The sequence below is a fragment of the Salvelinus sp. IW2-2015 genome, linkage group LG7 (genome assembly GCF_002910315.2).
Source record: "Salvelinus sp. IW2-2015 linkage group LG7, ASM291031v2, whole genome shotgun sequence".
Lineage (NCBI taxonomy): Eukaryota > Metazoa > Chordata > Actinopteri > Salmoniformes > Salmonidae > Salvelinus > Salvelinus sp. IW2-2015.
This window is the reverse complement of record NC_036847.1, coordinates 22,033,713-22,051,679: the sequence shown is the minus strand read 5'-3', so window position 1 is coordinate 22,051,679 and position 17,967 is coordinate 22,033,713. Positions and strand designations below refer to the sequence as shown.

The window sequence follows — 17,967 nt, the reverse complement described above, 5'->3', positions numbered from 1 at the left end:
TTCGAGTCCTTAAGAAACTATGCAGTATTTTGTTTTTTTATGTATTATTTCGTACATTGATAGTCCAGAAAATCTTAAGTGTTATTACCTAAAGTCGGGAAGAACTATTGGATATAAGAGCGACGTCAACTTACCAACATTAAGACCAGGAATACGACTTTCCTGAAGTGGATCCTTTGTTCGGACCACCACCCAGGACAGTGAATCTAATCCTAGGAGCCGACCCAAAACAACGTCACCGCAGAAGAGGCAGACGGAGCAGCCTCCTGGTCAGGCTCCATAGGCGTGCACACCGCCCACCGCGTGCACACCGATACGTTGTTGGAGTCGGTTCAGCCACCGGGCTTCTTCATGCGTCACACAGACAGAGATAAACACCTCTATGGGAAGAAGAAAGGTGGGTGTGTATGCTTCATGATTAACGACTCATGGTGTAATCATAACAACATACAGGAACTCAAGTCCTTCTTCTCACCCGACCTAGAATTCCTTACAATCAAATACCGGCCATATTATCTCCCAAGAGAATTCTCATCAGTTATCGTCACAGCTGTGTATATACCCCCTCAAGCAGACACCTCAACGGCCCTTAAGGAACTTCACTGGACTCTATGTAAACTGGAAACCATATATCCTGAAGCTGCATTTATTGTAGCTGGGGATTTTAACAAAGCAAATTTGAGAACAAGGCTACCTAAACTCTATCAGCACACGCGCAAGCAATACACTCGATCACTGCTAATCTATCTTTGGCGATGCATACAAGGCCCTCCCGCACCCTCCCTTTGGCAAATCCAACTACGACTCCATCTTGCTCCTACCGTCTTATAGGCAGAAACTCAAACAGGATGTACCTGTGACTAGAACCATTCAACGCTGGTCTGACCAATCAGGATCCACGCCTCAAGATTGTTTTGATCATGTGGACTGGGAAATGTTCCGGGCAGCCTCAGAGAATAACATCGATCCATACACTGACTCGGTGAGTGAGTTTATAAGGAAGTGCATTGGAGATGTTGTACCCACTGTGACTATTAAAACCTACCCTAACCAGAAACCGTGGATGAATGGCAGCATTCGCGCAAAACTGAAAGAGAGCAAACCCCTGCATTTAACCATGGGAAGAGTACTGGGAATATGGCCGAATATAAATAGTGTAGTTATTCCCTCCGCAAGGCAATCAAACAAGTGAAATGTCGGTATAGGGACAAAGTGGAGTCGCAATTCAATGGCTCAGACACAAGAAGTATGTGGCAGGGTCTACAGGAAATCACGGACTACAAAAAGAAAACCAGCCACGTCACAGACACCGACGTCTTGCTTCCAGACAAACTAAACACCTTCTTTGCCCGCTTTGAGGATCCACCGTCGCGGCCCGCTAACAAGGACTGTGGTCTTTCCTTCTCTGTGGCCGACGTGAGTAAAGCATTTAAACGTGTTAACCCTTGCAAGGCTGCTGGCACAAACAGCATCCCTAGCCACGTCCTCAGAGTATGCGCAGACCAGCTGGCTGGTGTGTTTACTGACATATTCAATCACTCCCTATTCCAGTCTGCTGTCCCCAAATGCTTCAAGATGGCTACCAATATTCCTGTACCCAAGAAGGCAAAGATAACTGAACTAAATGACTACCACCCCGTAGAACTCACTTCTGTCATCATGAAGTGCTTTGAGAGACTAATCAAGGATCATATCACCTCCACCTTACCTGCCACCCTAGACCCACTTCAATTTGCATACCGCCCCAACAGGTCCACAGACGATGCAATCGCCATCACACTGCACACTGCCCTATCCCATCTGGACAAGAGGAATACCTATGTAAGAATGCTGTTCATTGACTACAGCTCAGCATTTAACTTCTTATGGCTGCAGGGGCAGTATTGAGTAGCTTGAATGAAGGGTGCACAGAGTTGCCCAGAGTAAACAGCCTGCTCCTCAGTCATAGTTGCTAATATATGCATATTATTATTAGTATTGGATAGAAAACACTGTTTGAATTATGTCTGTAACATAACAGAACTCATATGGCAGGCAAAAACCTGAGAAGAAATCCAAGCAGGAAGTGAGAAATCTGAGGTTGTCCGATTTTCAACTCATCGCCTATTGAAAACACAGTAGGATATGGATCTGTTTGCACTTCGTACGGCTTCCACTAGATGTCAACAGTCTGCAGAACCTAGAATGAAGCTTCTACTGTGATGTGGGGCTGAATGAGAGGGGAATTAGTCAGTGTATGTATGTTTGAAGAATTTTAATTATGAGATTTCTGTTGTTTGAATTTGGCGCCCTGCACTTTCACTGGCTGTTGTCATATCATCCCGTTAACGGGATTGCAGCCATAAGAAGTTTTAACAACATAGTACACTCCAACCTCATCATTAAGCTGGAGGCCCTGGGTCTCAACCCCGTTCTGTGCAATTGGGTCCTGGACTTTCTGGGCCGCCCCCAGGTGGTGAAGGTAGGAAACAACATCTCCACTTCGCTGACCCTCAACACCGGGGCCCCACAAGGGTGCGTGCTCAGCCCCCTCCTGTACTCCCTGTTCACCCATGACTGCGTGGCCATGCACGCCTCCAACTCAATCATCAAGTTTGCAGACAACACAACAGTAGTGGGATTGATTACCAACAACGACGAGACAGCCTACAGGGAGGAGATGAAGGCACTCAGAGTGTGGTGTTAGGCAAACAACCTCTCACTCAATGTCAACAAAACAAAGGAGATGATTGTGGGCTTCAGGAAACAGCAGAGGGAGCACACTCTATCCACATCAAAGGGACAGTAGTGGAGAAGGTTTAAACTTTCCCCGGTGTACACATCACAGACAAACTGTAATGGTCCACCCACACAGACTGTGTGGTGAAGAAGCGCAACAGCGCCTCTTCAACCTAAGGAGATTGAAGAAATTTGGCTTGTCACCTAAAACCCTGACAAACTTGTACAGATGCACAATCGAGGTCATCCTGTCAGGGTGTATCACCGCCTGGTACGGAAACTGCACCGCCCTCAACCGCAGGGCTCTCCAGAGGGTGGAGTCGTCTGCACAACGCATCACCAGGAGCAAACTACCTGCACTCCAAGACACCTACAGCACCCAATGTCACAGGAAGGCCAAAAATATAATCAAGGACAACAACCACACGAGCCACTGCCTGTTCACCTCTCTACCATCCAGAAGGCGAGGTCAGTACAGGTGCATCAAAGATGGGGCCGAGAAACTGAAAAAAAGCTTCCATCTCAAGGCCATCAGACTGCTAAACAGCAATCACTAACTCAGAGAGGCTACTTCCTACATAGAGACTCATATCACTGACCACTTTAATAAATGGATCACTAGTCACTTTAACCCTCCTGCTGTGTTCCGGTCGAATTGACCGTTTTACAAGTTCTCTTGTAAATTGTACTTCATTTAATCTGATTGTCATAAGGTTCCATGACTTTGTCCACACAGGGCATCTGAACACACAAAATACATACATTTACATTTATTTAACTTGTGTACACCTGTGGTGTTCCCGGTCAAAAATGACCGGACATTAGGAATGAATGGGTGAGACTACAATTAGTGTATACAATTTAGTTCAGGCACATGCCCATTCATCAGATGGACACACGTCCTCTTCCAGACCCCCACATGCATGTATGTTTGAGCACACACACACACACCTCACTCCCCTTCTTGGCTTCCATGGCAACCACCAAATGAACCTTTCCCCAATAGAATCTTTCCCCATAGGAACCAGACCTGTTGGCATTCTCATAAACAATCGCAACATTGTTTCAATAATACATAGAACTTTTCTCGTAGCTCTGGTATATGAAGCTTTTTTGAGGCCTTGCTCACAATTCATTCTGTGGTAGCACTATGACTAAACGATATACTGTATGTGAGGCTCTTGATCATATCTTTGATCATTACACTGGTGAGGAGGAGAGAGTCCTTGTTAAACTCTGTGATAAATAGCACAATATGTTTCATCTGAGTATTTGTTATTATCATGACACTAGGCGAGACCCAAATGCAGACACAGGAGGCAGATGGTTGGAGTTTAAGATGTTTAATAAATCCAAAGGGAATAGGCAAGAGAATGGTTGTGGACAGGCAAATGCTCATAACCAGATCAGAGTCCAGGAGGTACAGAGTGACAGGCAGGCTCGAGGTCAGGGCAGGCAGAATGGTCAGGCAGGCGGGTACAGAGTCCAGAACAGGCAAGGGTCAAAACCGGGAGGACTAGTGTGGTGGATGAATCAGAATTAGTTGGGTAACATAAGTAATTAAGATGTCATATCTGCATAATATTCTTATGTGATATACTTTTTATTAGAATGTATTTCTAATAGACTATAGTGTTGGCAGTTGCATTTCTTCCCTCAGCTGGGGCTCAGTCACTTGGGGCCCAGAGAGGGGAGAGGTCAGGCTTGTCTTTCACATATCCCTGGTCCTATGCAGAATATCAGAAAGGGAAGAGGACAGGATGGAACATTGTCTTCATATGTGAATGTATCTGTTAAACCATGGGAAGGGATGGCGTGATTAAGGGGGGACCAATTACTTGTCTCCACAATGTCTGTGCGCAAGTCACTCCCTCCTTTCGCATTGAGGGGAGGTGTATGGCAGTGTCTGGAAACATTGTATGTCCTCTCTGATGTTGCACTTATCCTGGGATAGTGTATGACCTAGAGGCTCACTCCCCTCAGTGAGCTTGTCCAGGAGTGGGGGTCAAGAGAGGGTTTACTTGAGATGGGAGTATCTAGAGTTAACATTTGTTATGCCATTGGATGAGGTAATGGTTCTGTGCTATGAAGTACCAGGAACGAGATTAGAACCTCATTTTAGGGACCAAACAGAACGATAATTTATAGCGAATGTTATCTGGATAAGGGATACTCCTTTCTCAATTATAAAGTCTCTTTGTGAACTGTTCCTAAGATCTGTGGTTCGTCATGTAGGTTGAGAGGGGTGTATCTTGGCTATAAAAGGTCTTTGTACTTTTCTGATGTCACTTCCAATGGTTCATTAGAAATGGTGCATCATTGAAAGTCAAATGCTATTGCAAAGCTCTTATTATTAAAGATGTAGTTTAAGTGTAACTCTGACTGGTGTGTGAAGTTTGTAACTCTCCTCATTTGGTTAAGCAGAAATAAGCCACCACACTAGAAAAAGGAGAAGAGGCAAAGCAGGAAAACGGGAAAACCGCTGGTAGGCTTGGACATTCAAGACAAACTGGCACAGAGACAGGAAACACAGGGATAAATACACTGGGGAAAACAAGCGACACCTGGACGGGGTGGAGACAATAATGAGGACAGGTGAAACAGATCAGGGTGTGACAGTTATAGCCAAAATAATCCATACATTAAGCATTTTGAGCTCAGGTCAATGAGGCCTACAGGCCATAAATAGCAAATAGAAGTTCAACATTTGTAATGTTCACAAGAACTTAAGTTGATTAAAAGATCTAACACAACATTTGGTGATAATATATGGATTATTATGGATTTATAATTAGCTATAATGAGGTGGTCATTTTGGACCGGGAACACAGAATTAATTAACATGAAACGAACACAACAAGAGGGTTATACAATGCCACTAATAATGTTAACATATCTTACATTACTCATATCATATGTATATACTCTACCTTATACCATCTATTGCGCCTTGCCTATGCCGCTCAGCCATCGCTCTTCCATATATTTTTATGTACATATTCTTATTCATCCCTTTAGATTTGTGTGTATTAGGTAGTTGTTGGGGAATTGTTAGATTACTTATTAGATATTACTGCACTGTCGGGAACTAGAAGCACAAGCATTTCGCTACACTCGCATTAACGTCTGTTAATCATGTGTATGTGACCAATAAAATTAGATTTGATGATGCACGCTTGTATTCTTGCATTCATTTCATTTTTGGACATACCTGCTACATCCATGCAGTGACTGCCATGATAACGATGGGCAAAGAGCCACTTCTTTAATGAGTCCAAGTTTCATATCACATTTTAATTACCACTCTGGCAATATCAATAAATTACGGTAATCCTATATTGATCCCCATTGTTGTCATAGTTATGACTATGCTGGTGTTGGTACTCTAAAGATGATATTTGACCTGTTACATTCTCTTCACTTGTCAAGAGTATAGTCTATATTGTATGGGGTAAAGGCTGATGACTGACAAGTGATTCAGCTCTGTTGGCAAGAGCCACTGTGTTCGTGAACATGATCCTGCAGAGAGATAGCAGCCAGAGCTGTAGCTTATTAGTGATAATCCACTCAGGAGTAGGCCTACACCGACAGACCTATCTGGGTTGTTCAAGGGCAATATGTATGTATGGCTCGAGCCTCTGGGAAATCTGTACTCATTTGCTTTGTCAGTCAGTCTTCAGGGGGAGGAAGGGTGCTTTAGAATGGGTGTAGAACAAAAACATTCTAATAGATGCAACTCTGAAGCAAATAGAAAAGTTGATAAGTTTACATACTGCATAGTCACTGAAATAGATTTGAATGGAAATATATGGAGGACTTTAGAGAGGTATGCTGAAGTCGGTACTTCTGTCAGACACAACTAAGTTTATAGAGTAACTCTCAGGGATGATGCTCTTCCATTTGCATACAGTATTGCTGTCATTTACTATCCTACCAATTAATGTAGCTTATCATCTCAGACATAGACTCTGTTTGAAATATGATCCAACTGCATCAATGATAAGATGGTTATCCTGCCAGATACAATGTAGGTCACAGTGAACGATACAGCATAGGTTTTTTAAGGCAGGGATGAGAGAAGGGGGTGGCAGCAGTGGTTTTGACTGTGACAGCTGGTTGAACAGCCAGTTTAATGGAACTATCTGTTAGCACCCCTACAATTGATCGCCTGTCACTCTCATCAGGCCGCTGTGACACCATGATGCTGGTCACAGATTATAGTCATCCTAGCCATAGCCTGGTACCTTTTATTTATTTTTATAGAATTTTAAAACATACAATCTACTTGCAGTGAAGCCGCTCAACATTTTCATCACATTCAGTCATTTAACCGTCTCCCATCCAGAGCTACCCACAGAAGCAAACAGGGCCAACTCCCTGCTCAAGGGCACGTTGACAGATCTTCCACAAGGTCAAAAACAGGGACAAGCCACCGGCCCAAGCTCCCAACCACCAGCCCTCCAAGACCCCCCCCCCCCCAAGAAAAATAAATGAATTCCATGTTGGAGTGTGCTCCTGTCTATGCATATATTTAAAGAACAAGAAAATGGTGCTGTCTGGTTTGCTTAAATAAGGAATTTGAAATAATTTATACTTTTACTTTTGATACTTAAGTACATTTTAGCGATTACATTTACTTTTGATACTAAAGTATATTTAAAACCAAATACTTTTAGACTCTTACTCAAGTAGTATTTTACTGGGTGACTTTCACTTTTACTTGAGTCATTTTCTATGAAGGTATCTTTACTTTTACTCAAGTATGACAATTGTGTACTTTTTCCACCACTGTGTATATGCATGTGTAAAAACACAGTGTCATTCAAACGTACTTTTGTTTTGTATTATTTTTACTTCATTTCTTTACTTTTATCTTTGACCGTCATTCTATCCCCCGCACATCAACTCCACTCTCACTTGTCTCAACACATCAACTTCCACATCCCAACCCTCAGCCCATCCCACATTTCTCTGCTGGCCACCCTCTTCGGCTTTCAATGCACCATACAGTGGCTTGCGAAAGTGTTCACCTCCCTTGGCATTTTTCCTATATTGTTGCCTTACAAACTGGAATTATAATAGATTTTGTGGGGTTGTATTATTTGATTTACACAACATGCCTACCACTTTGGAGATGCACTTTTTTTAATGGTGTTTATACTTGCGTACTATTGTTTGTACAGATGAACGTGGTACCTTCAGGCGTTTGGAAATTGCTCCCATGGATGAACCAGACTTGCGGAGGTCTACACTTTTTGGCTGATTTCTTTTGATTTTCCCAAGATGTCAAGCAAAGAGGCACTGAGTTTGAAGGTAGGCCTTCAAATACATCCACAGGTAAACCTCCAACTGACTCAAAGGATGTCAATTAGCCTATCAGAAGCTTCTAAAGCCATGACATAATTTTCTGGATTTTCCAAGCTGTTTAAAGGCACAGTCAATTTAGTGTATGTAAACTTCTGACCCACTGGAATTGTGATACAGTGAATTCTAAGTGAAATAATCTGTCCGTAAACAATTGTTGGAAATATTACTTTTGTCATGCACAAAGTAGACGTCCTAACCGACTTGCCAAAACTATAGTTTGTTAACAAGAAATGTATGGAGTGGTTAAAAACTAGTTTTAATGACTCCAACCTAAGTGTATTTAAACTTCAGACTTCAACTGTACCTCTCCATGATTGCAGGAGCTAGTCTATTTTTGCAAGTTTTCTATTGAAATTCATTGTCGAGAGCTCATTTATATATTCTGTGATATCTATACCAAGTATGTCTACTTCACTGTTAGCCCATTTTATAGGTAAACTGCAAGGTAACGTAAAAGTTGTATTTTTTAAAAGATCAAATACATAATATTGTACACTTATCATAATTAGGTTTTAGTCCAGAAAGTCCAGAATGAGACATTGCAGGGATCCAGCTTGCGGACTTAATATAAAACTTGAGTCATCGGCATACGTCGACACCTTTGTTTTTAAGTCTTGGATTTCTAATCCTCGAATGTTGTTATTTGATCTGATTTTAATAGCTAGCATTTCGATGGCCATAACGAATAGATATGACAATTCAAAACACTATGAGAAGTAGCCACTACTTACTATTTTACATCTGGTGTTGCTATACATTACTTTTACCCATTTTATAAGACAATCACCGAAATTGAAAAAATGTAAATCAAATCCAGTCTTACTTTATCAAAGGCCTTTCAAAATCCACTATAAATGCCAGGCCTGGCTTCTTAGATGTTTCATGTTGTTCTATTATTTCTGGTAGTTGTCATATTATCTCCAATGTATCATCCATGTAAAAAACCTCTCTGATCAGGATGAACAATACCTGGTAAAACCTTTTTAATTCTGAGTGCATTTTGCTAGTATTTTTCCATCACAACATTGAAGTGTAAGGGGCCTCCAGTTTTTTAAATAGACTGGATCTTTATATTTGCTATCTGGGTCTTTTTTTAATAATAGTGAAATCAGAACTTCCTGCTGAGTACCTGACAAACTATAATTTCTATAGAAGTAGTTAAAACAAACTAATAATGGACATTTTAGTATATAGAAAAAAAAGCCCTGGGGTTTTTCCAGACTGAAAAGATTTAATAGCCTCAAGTACTTCCTCTGTAACTTGACCTTCCCACTGATCTTTTAGTACATTTAGTTAATTTTCAATTTTTTTTATTAATTGGGAAGAATTCCTTACAGTAATCGTCGTTCAGAGGGGGAGGATGAGACGGAAAAGAAAACATCTGCTTAAAGTATTTATCTTTTAAAATATAATTCGGGGAATCATAGATGACTCCGTCTTTAGTAATGAGTTCCTGCAAATTATTTTTTGGTATCGTTCTTGTGTTGGAGATTCAGGAAGAATTTGGTGCATTTTTCACCATATTCTATCCAGTTTGCTTTATTTTTGTAATAGATTACATTAGAACCTTCTTGAAAAGTTCCTCCAGCTCTTTTTGTTTTTCCTCTAACTTATTTTGTAGCTCTGTAGTATTGTTTTTATTGCTATCTACCTGTACTATCAGTTAATGTATTCCCTTGTTAGTCTTGTCTCTTTAGACAGAATCTGCTTTTTATTATTGATGAATTTTGAATTGAATGACCTCTGAAAGTACATGTAAAGGTATCCCAAACAATAAGTGGATTTGCTGAACCTATATTGTACTGGTACCTGCCAACTCCTATAGTCATTGGCACAAGACAGCACAATCAGGCTACTCAAGTCAGGCCAGCTGCAAGTAGCAATTTGAAGACCACGAAGAACATTGCAATGGGGTGCCTATCATTCTTTTAACTTTGCTGCTTGCTACTGCAAATGCTGCAGAAGTCAAACTTAATAGAGTAGATGTCAGATAAAGCTAATGAAATGCTTAGGCTGCACTAAAGTTGAATATATTAGATTTATGAGTTCAGCAGAACTGGAGGCAGAGAGAGAGACACACATCTTTCTCACAATAAACTTGTGGTATAAATGTTCAGTGGTCCTTCACACTTCAAGTAGACTACAGAAAATAACTGAATGGTACATTTACAAGAATAAAATAAAAGCATCATCTTTGGTGTCTAGTGTTTGCATGGATGGCTCTAAAAATGGGATTTTTTAATAAAAAATACAATAATGCATCAGTACAGGAGATGAAATCCCTACAAAATATCCTCTCTACATCTGCCAAATCATGTGCTCTCCACATGAAATGGACTGGTAAATGTCATATAATAGTAATGACGTTGATTGCAAATGGATTTTACCAATCAATTCCCTCACGTATTACCAAGGAAAGTCATACTTTATCCCACCCCCACATTATGCAATTTTCTTTTTTTCGTCCTCCATAATCTCCAATTTAACTTTCCAATGATTCCAAAGATACCACAGCCTGCTCAATTCTCCTATTGATTCATCTAATTCACAGGCCTAATGCAGGATTGACTGAAACAAATAACGCTTAGCCAAAGCAGGCGAACTGGGCATCGATGGCCACCAGATCATTGCCAGCTGATCTCTCGTTAAACCATCAATACGCGCTAAATTCACCCGCACAGCTGATATCAATTACAACCATTATTAGTCACTTCATTACCGCTCCTTAAAAGCTGATGTTTGTGTTACCCTAGTCCTGCTTGCTACCAAAGTCTTTCAAGACATGTTCGCCCTGCAGTGGGTATTATCATTTGAACAACTTAGTCCTACTTTTTAAGCAGACTAAGGGCAATTTTATCTATTTGACAATCATTCCGTGCAACTGAAGTAAAGTATTTCCTCATCTACCACAACAAATCTACTGTGGTAATTTACTCGACATGTTGTATGAATAGGAAAACTAATGTTGGTGTAGCCTATTCTTGTTATTTTATTAGATTCCAATTTATGTAATCTATTAAATACAATTGTCCTTAAAAGTGTTTGTTATGGTAATTTCTTATCAAGATCGGGGGTAAAATATCCCTGAACTGTCCATACCTTGTTACTAAATCAAGTCAATTGTGATTTTTTTCATTGCTGTAGTATACGTTCTGATATACCACGGCTTTCAGCCAATCAGCATGTAGGGCTCGAACCACCCAGTTTCTAAAAAGTATTTTTACATTCATCAGCCTTACGGTTTCTGATGCTCCTGATATGTCGATATTTCATAAGGGGAGGGAGTAGAGAACCTAGACACTGCTGTCTGGTATCATAACCATGGTAACGAGAGACCCACTGATCGGCTGGTTTATTCTCGTGGGTTTTTGATTGCAACCAAGTTTGCTTTAGCACACAGGTGCATGTAATCTCCAGTTAGTAGCATTTTAAGAAATCCAGCGGTAAAGTGTAATACAGCTCTATTGCCTGTTGGTTGCAATGTACCTGAGGAATATATCTCTGAGGGCTATCTGGGATCCCCATCGTATACCTCTCCTCTCACAGAATGGCAGCTAACCATCTGAAAGATATGCCCCTGTAGGTCTTTGTCATGGTTAATAGATAACATACAGTACTCATGTGAGCCAAAGACTACATATAGCTGAGTTAGGTCAGAGTGGTGCACTACGTTGCGAGATATACAGTTATTAGATAGACAGTTTAACTTGGGATAACCGGTGACACGAGTGGCTCACCTTTTAGCCAGGTACATTTCTATGGCAATGCATTCTTCAGAACAAACTAATGTCAAATGTGACTTTAACCCACTATGTCCAATATGACATAAACCTGTGCTTTTTAAAGGGTGACATAAGCACCACTTAATAAAGGCTTTATAAATAATTTAAATTTATTGGCTTCACAAAGCATCTATAACCTTGTCATGCCATACTCTCAAACATTTCTAGGATGGCCAAACCTCTTTCCCTCTTGGGTGCATAGCCAATATTGGACCTGACCTCAACTTTCCCTAAAATGTTATGCTACATTTATAAGCCCTTTAATCAGGCTAGGGTCTATTTTTCTCCACTTCCTGTCTGACTGACGTGCCCAAAGTAAACGGCCTGTTACTCAGACCCAGAAGCCAGGATATGCATATAATTGGTACCATTGGATAGAAAACACTTTGAAGTTTGTAGAAATCTTAAAATAATGTATGAGCCTATAATGCAATTGATATGATAGGAGAAAATCCAAAGAAAAACCAACCAGAATTTATTGTTTTTGAGAGCCCTTGCGCTTACAATTAAAAGCTATGGGGCATATGCAACTCCAGCTCCCAGATTGCAATTGCTATGGCTTCCACTGGATGTCAACAGTCTTTGTTCAAGGTTTCAGGCTTGTTTCTTCCCAAACGAGGAAGAATTTTGAGTTTTAGTACTGGGAATCAGAGTTGAAAATTAGTCTGTGCGCGCGCGACGAAGAAGACACGCACCTGCTAATTTTACTTTCCTATTGAACATACTTCTTTCCGTATGAAATATTATAGTTTAATTACATTTTAGGTTACCTAAGGATTAAATAGAAACTTATTTTGACTTGTTTTAACAAAGTTTAGCGGTATCTTTTTCGATTCCTTTCTCTGTATGTTGAACGAGTTGATTACTCAAATTGATGGTGCCAACTTAACCTCTTGACGCTAGGGATCAGATTATTATTATTTTTTTAAATAACGTTCCCAAGGTAAACAAACTATTTCTCACGTCCAGATCGTAGAATATGCATATAATTTACAGATTAGGATAGAAAACACTCCAAAGTTTCCAAAACTGTCAAAATTATGTCTGTGAGTATAACAAAACTAATTCTGCAGGCGAAAACCTGAGAAAATCTAACTCGGAAGTGATTTATTTTAATTTTAAATCTGTGTTTCCTGGCCCGTCTTTCTTCCATTTAAAGGGGTATCAACCAGATTCCTTTTCCAATGGCTTCCTCAGGCTGTGACCAGGCTTTAGACATAGTTTCAGGCTTTTATTTTGAAAAATGAGCGAGATTTTTCAAAAGTAGTCAGGTGTCCTCCGATTAGTTCCTGCGCGCGAGAGGGTAGCTCTCCATTTTCTTTTTCTCTCTTATTGAATAGGTTACGGTCCGGTTGAAATATTATCGATTATGTTTGTTAAAAACAATCTGAGGATTGATTATAAAAAACATTTGACATGTTTCTACGACCATTACGGATACTTTTTGGAATTTTCGTCGAACGGAACGAGGCTTTGGTTTTCTGAACATAACGCYCAACCCAAATGGCGTTTTTTTGTTATAAAAGTAATATTTATCGAACAAAAATAACATTTGTTGTCTAACTGGGAGTCTCGTGAGTGCAAACATCCGAAGATTATCAAAGGTAAGCGATTAATTTGATTGCTTTTCTGACTTTCGTGACCAAGCTAACAAAGCTAATATAAGGCTAACTGTTCTAGCATTGATTGATACACTCACAAAAGCTTAGATTGCTTTCGTTGCAAAGCATATTTTCAAAATCTGACACGATAGGTGGATTAACAACAAGCTAAACTGTGTTTTGGTATATTTCACCTGTGATTGCATGCGAAGATTATCAAAGGTAAGCGATGAATTTTATTGCTTTTCTGACTTTCGTGACCATGCTAATTTGGGGCTAGCTGTTCTAGCATTGATTGATACACTCACAAAAGCTTGGATTTCTTCCTCTGTAAAGCATATTTTCTAAATCTGACACGATAGGTGGATTAACAACAAGCTAAGGTGTGTTTTGGTATATTTCACTTGTGATTGCATGATTATAAATAGTTTTAGTAATATTTTGCGCCCTGCAATTCAGCCGTTGTTTAGGAAAATGATCCCGTAAAAGGGATCCGTAGCGCAGAGAAGTTAAACCTTTTCTCAATAGGGGGTGCTGTTTACACTTTGAAGATTTTTCGTTCCCAGATTAAACTGCCTCGTACTCAATTCTTGCTCGTACAATATGCATATTATTATTACTATTGGATAGAAAACACTCTCTAGTTTCTAAAACCGTTTGAATTATTTCTCTGAGTGAAACAGAACTCATTCTACAGCACACTTCCTGTCAAGAAGTGAGATTTCTGAAATTGAGGTCTCTGTTCCAGGGTCGGTTTATAAATTCCCTTATAAGCTATGGGGCTACATGCACTGCATACGCCTTCCTCTAGATGTCAGTAAGCGGTGAGACTTTGAATGGAGCGGATAGCACCATCTGGGGGAGTATAAAACCTCTTGGAACGGAAGTACTGACCTTTTCGACGAGGCGCCTGACGCATGAGGGAGACCGGCATGGCTTCTTCAAAAGCTTTCGGTTTAGCAGTTCTATATCTCCGGCTCTGATTTAATTTGTTTTTTGTCTTAAAAACTTCATAAGGTAGTTAATTTAAACCGACTTATAGCAGTTTATAGCAGTTTATTGCGATTTTCTGGAGTTTCTTTGTCAGGCGTTATCACGAGTTGGGCACCTCTCCGGTATATCGGCGTTAGCAGCTAATTTCTACAGGAGTAGAGGACATCTTTCAACCAAAAGACGATTGTTCTGGACAAAGGACCACTTGCCCAAGATTCTGATGGAAGATCATCCAAAAGTAAGGGCTATTTATGATGTTAATTCGTATATCTGTGGAAAGATGTAAAATTATTAGTCCGCCATTGATTTAGGCATGGTCTCGCTGTAACGCACGCTGAATGTCGAGTAACGTTAATTTTAAAAATCGAACACAGCGGTTGCATTAAGAACTAATGTATTTTTTAGTCAAGTTTACGATTAGTTATCGATTAGATTAGGTGCCTCTCCAAGATGGCGCCGGCCAGATTGCCTGAAATGTTGCTACTAATCACATTGTATAACCACGATTTGTGCRGCTAAATATGCACATTTTCGAACAAAACCTATATGCATTGTGTAATATGATGTTACAGGACTGTCATCTGATGAAGTATATCAAGGTTAGTCAAAAATTATATATCTTTTGCTGGATTGTTACGATCGCTAACCTTTGCTACTGGTAAACGGCTTGTGTTTCCGGCTATTGTGGTAAGCTAATATAATGCTAAATTGTGTTTTCGCTGTAAAACACTTAAAAAATCAGAAATATTGGCTGGATTCACAAGATGTTGGTCTTTCATTTGCTGTACGCTGTGTATTTTTCAGAAATGTTTTATGATGAGTATTTCGGTATTTGACGTTGGTCTCTGTAATTATTCTGGCTGCTTCGGCACTATTTCAGATTGCAGCTGCAATGTAGAACTGTGATTTATACCTGAAATATGCACATTTTTCTAAAAAAACATATGCTATACAATAAATATGTTATCAGACTGTCATCTGATGAAGTTGTTTCTTGGTTATTGGCTATATATATCTTTATTTGGTCGAAATTGTGATAGCTACCTATGCAGGAAAAAAGTTGTGTCTTTTGCTATCGTGGTTAGCTAATAGATTTACATATTGTGTCTTCCCTGTAAAACATTTTAAAAATCAGCAATGATGGCTGGATTCACAAGATGTGTATCTTTCATCTGGTGTCTTGGACTTGTGATTTAATGATATTTAGATGCTACTATTTACTTGTGACGCTATGCTAGGCTATGCTAGTCAGGTTTTTTACTGTGGGGGGTGCTCCCGGATCCGGGATTGGGACCAATTAGAAGTTAACAGACTTTTTGGGATACAAAGAAGGACTTTATCTAACAAAACGAGCATGCATGTTATAGCTGGGACACGTTGGATTGCAAATCAAAAGAAGATTTTCGAAAAGTAAGTGAATATTTAATCGCTATTTGTGATTTTATGAAGCCTGTGCTGGTTGAAAAATATTTTGACGTGGGGCGTCGTCCTCAAACAATTGCATGGCATGCTTTTGCTGTAAAGCCTATTGTAAATCGGACAATGCAGTTAGATTAACAAGAATTTAAGCTTTTAACTGATATAAGACACTTGTATGTACCTAGATGTTTAATAACCATCATTTTTATGATTATTTATTTGAATTGCGCGCCCTCCAATTTCACCGGAAGTTGTCGACATGTGTCCTGCTGGCGGGATGCCTAGCCCTAATTAATAGAGCATGACATACGGTTATAGATGACACACTTTATGAAACCGTAAGTTACACTTGATACATGGGCGGAGAAGAATGGGGCAGTTATCTTTCCAAGGAAATGTACTTCCTAAATAGGCCTATGATTAGGCTATAGTTTACTACACTGCCTAAAAATAGGCCTAAATATTGTTTACCCATATTTCTGAAAATCTTCCCACTCCTAAAAGGTATGCTATAAAAAAAGTTTCATTTTTTTCTGTTAAGTTAAACAGCAGTTACCTTCCCAGCTGTATCAGTCAACTAAAGAGTATCCAGTTTCTGTTCTGCTTTTTTTTTTTTTACAACTCGGTGAAAGAGCGCAACACGTACGCACTGAACAATGTTTAACTCTTCCGTGCTGGTCCAGCCAGCCTTTCAGAAGCTTCGTCTTCACACAACCTGTCAGCCCATTCTGTGGTGTCCGCACGGTCCTAATTCCAATCGGATAAACACTCCAAACAGCCAACCCGACCGCTCGGAGGTGTCCGCATGGTCCTAAAGCACACCGTTGTTGCATTTTGTATCACATTCCAATGATCAAACTGTGGGGGACAAAAATGCAAATGTCCCCTCTGTCCCCAGTGAAAGTCGCGCCCTTGCATTTAGTAATGACAGGATGCATTTGAAACTTCACTGAAGCAAAACTTTCAAATTACTGTTTTTTTTTATGGATAGATAAAAAAAACCTTTCAGTGCTACCCATCCCGGATCCGGGAGCATCCTCATCAAAAAAGCTGACTAGCATAGCCTAGCCTAACGGGACAGGGATATCATATAATATAATTTCATGAAATCACAAGTCCAATACAGCAAATGAAAGATAAACATCTTGTGAATCCAGCCATCATTTCCGATTTTTAAAATGTTTTACAGCGAAAACACAATATGTATTTATATTAGCTAACCACAATAGCCAAACACACAACGCTATGTTTTCACCATGTTTCCACCGCATAGGTAGCTTTCACAAAACACAGAAATAGAGATAAAATGAATCACTAACCTTGAACAACTTCATCAGATGACAGTCTTATAACATCATGTTATACAATACATTTATGTTTTGTTCAAAAATGTGCATATTTGAGGTATAAATCGTAGTTTTACATTGCAGCCACCATCACAAATAGCACCAAAGCAGCCAGAATAATTACAGAGAGCAACGTGAAATAAATAAATACTCATCATACAACATTTATGAAAAATACATGGTGTACAGCAAATGAAAGATAAACATCTTGTGAATCCAGCCACAGGGATATTTCCGATTTTTTAAGTGTTTTACAGCGAAAACACAATATAGAATTATATTAGCTACCACAATAGCCAAATACACAAAGCCATTTATTCACCGCCAACATAGCTTTCGCAAAAACCAGCAATAGAGATAAAATTAATCACTAACCTTTGGACAACTTCATCAGATGACAGTCTTATAATACATGTTATACAATACATTTATGTTTTGTTCGAAAATGTGCATATTTAGAGCTGCAAATCGTGGTTATACATTGTGAATACGTAGCAACAATTCACCAGAATGTCCGGAGATATTTTGGACATCACCTAATCTAACCAAAGAACTCATCATAAACTTTACATAAAAATACTTGTGTTATGGCAAATGAAAGATACACTGGTTCTTAATGCAACCGCTGTGTTAGATTTTAAAAAATAACTTTACTACAACATACAGCATGCATTATTGTGAGACACGCGCTCACCTATTCTCCGCGTGTTGGAGCCAACATATTACACAAACATACGAAAT

At 39.6% G+C, this 17,967-nt stretch overlaps 1 protein-coding gene across 1 annotated transcript in view; it reads right to left on the bottom strand.

Moving 5' to 3' along the window:
- Window positions 1-11,610, bottom strand: part of LOC111966592 (immunoglobulin-like and fibronectin type III domain-containing protein 1) — a 72,209-nt gene extending 60,599 nt beyond the window's left edge. Inside the window, exon 1 of the mRNA XM_070444330.1 lies at window positions 11,572-11,610. Coding sequence (XP_070300431.1) covers window positions 11,572-11,610 — 39 coding nt within the window. The remainder of the gene's footprint in view (window positions 1-11,571) is intronic.
- Window positions 11,611-17,967: the final 6,357 nt, after the last annotated feature.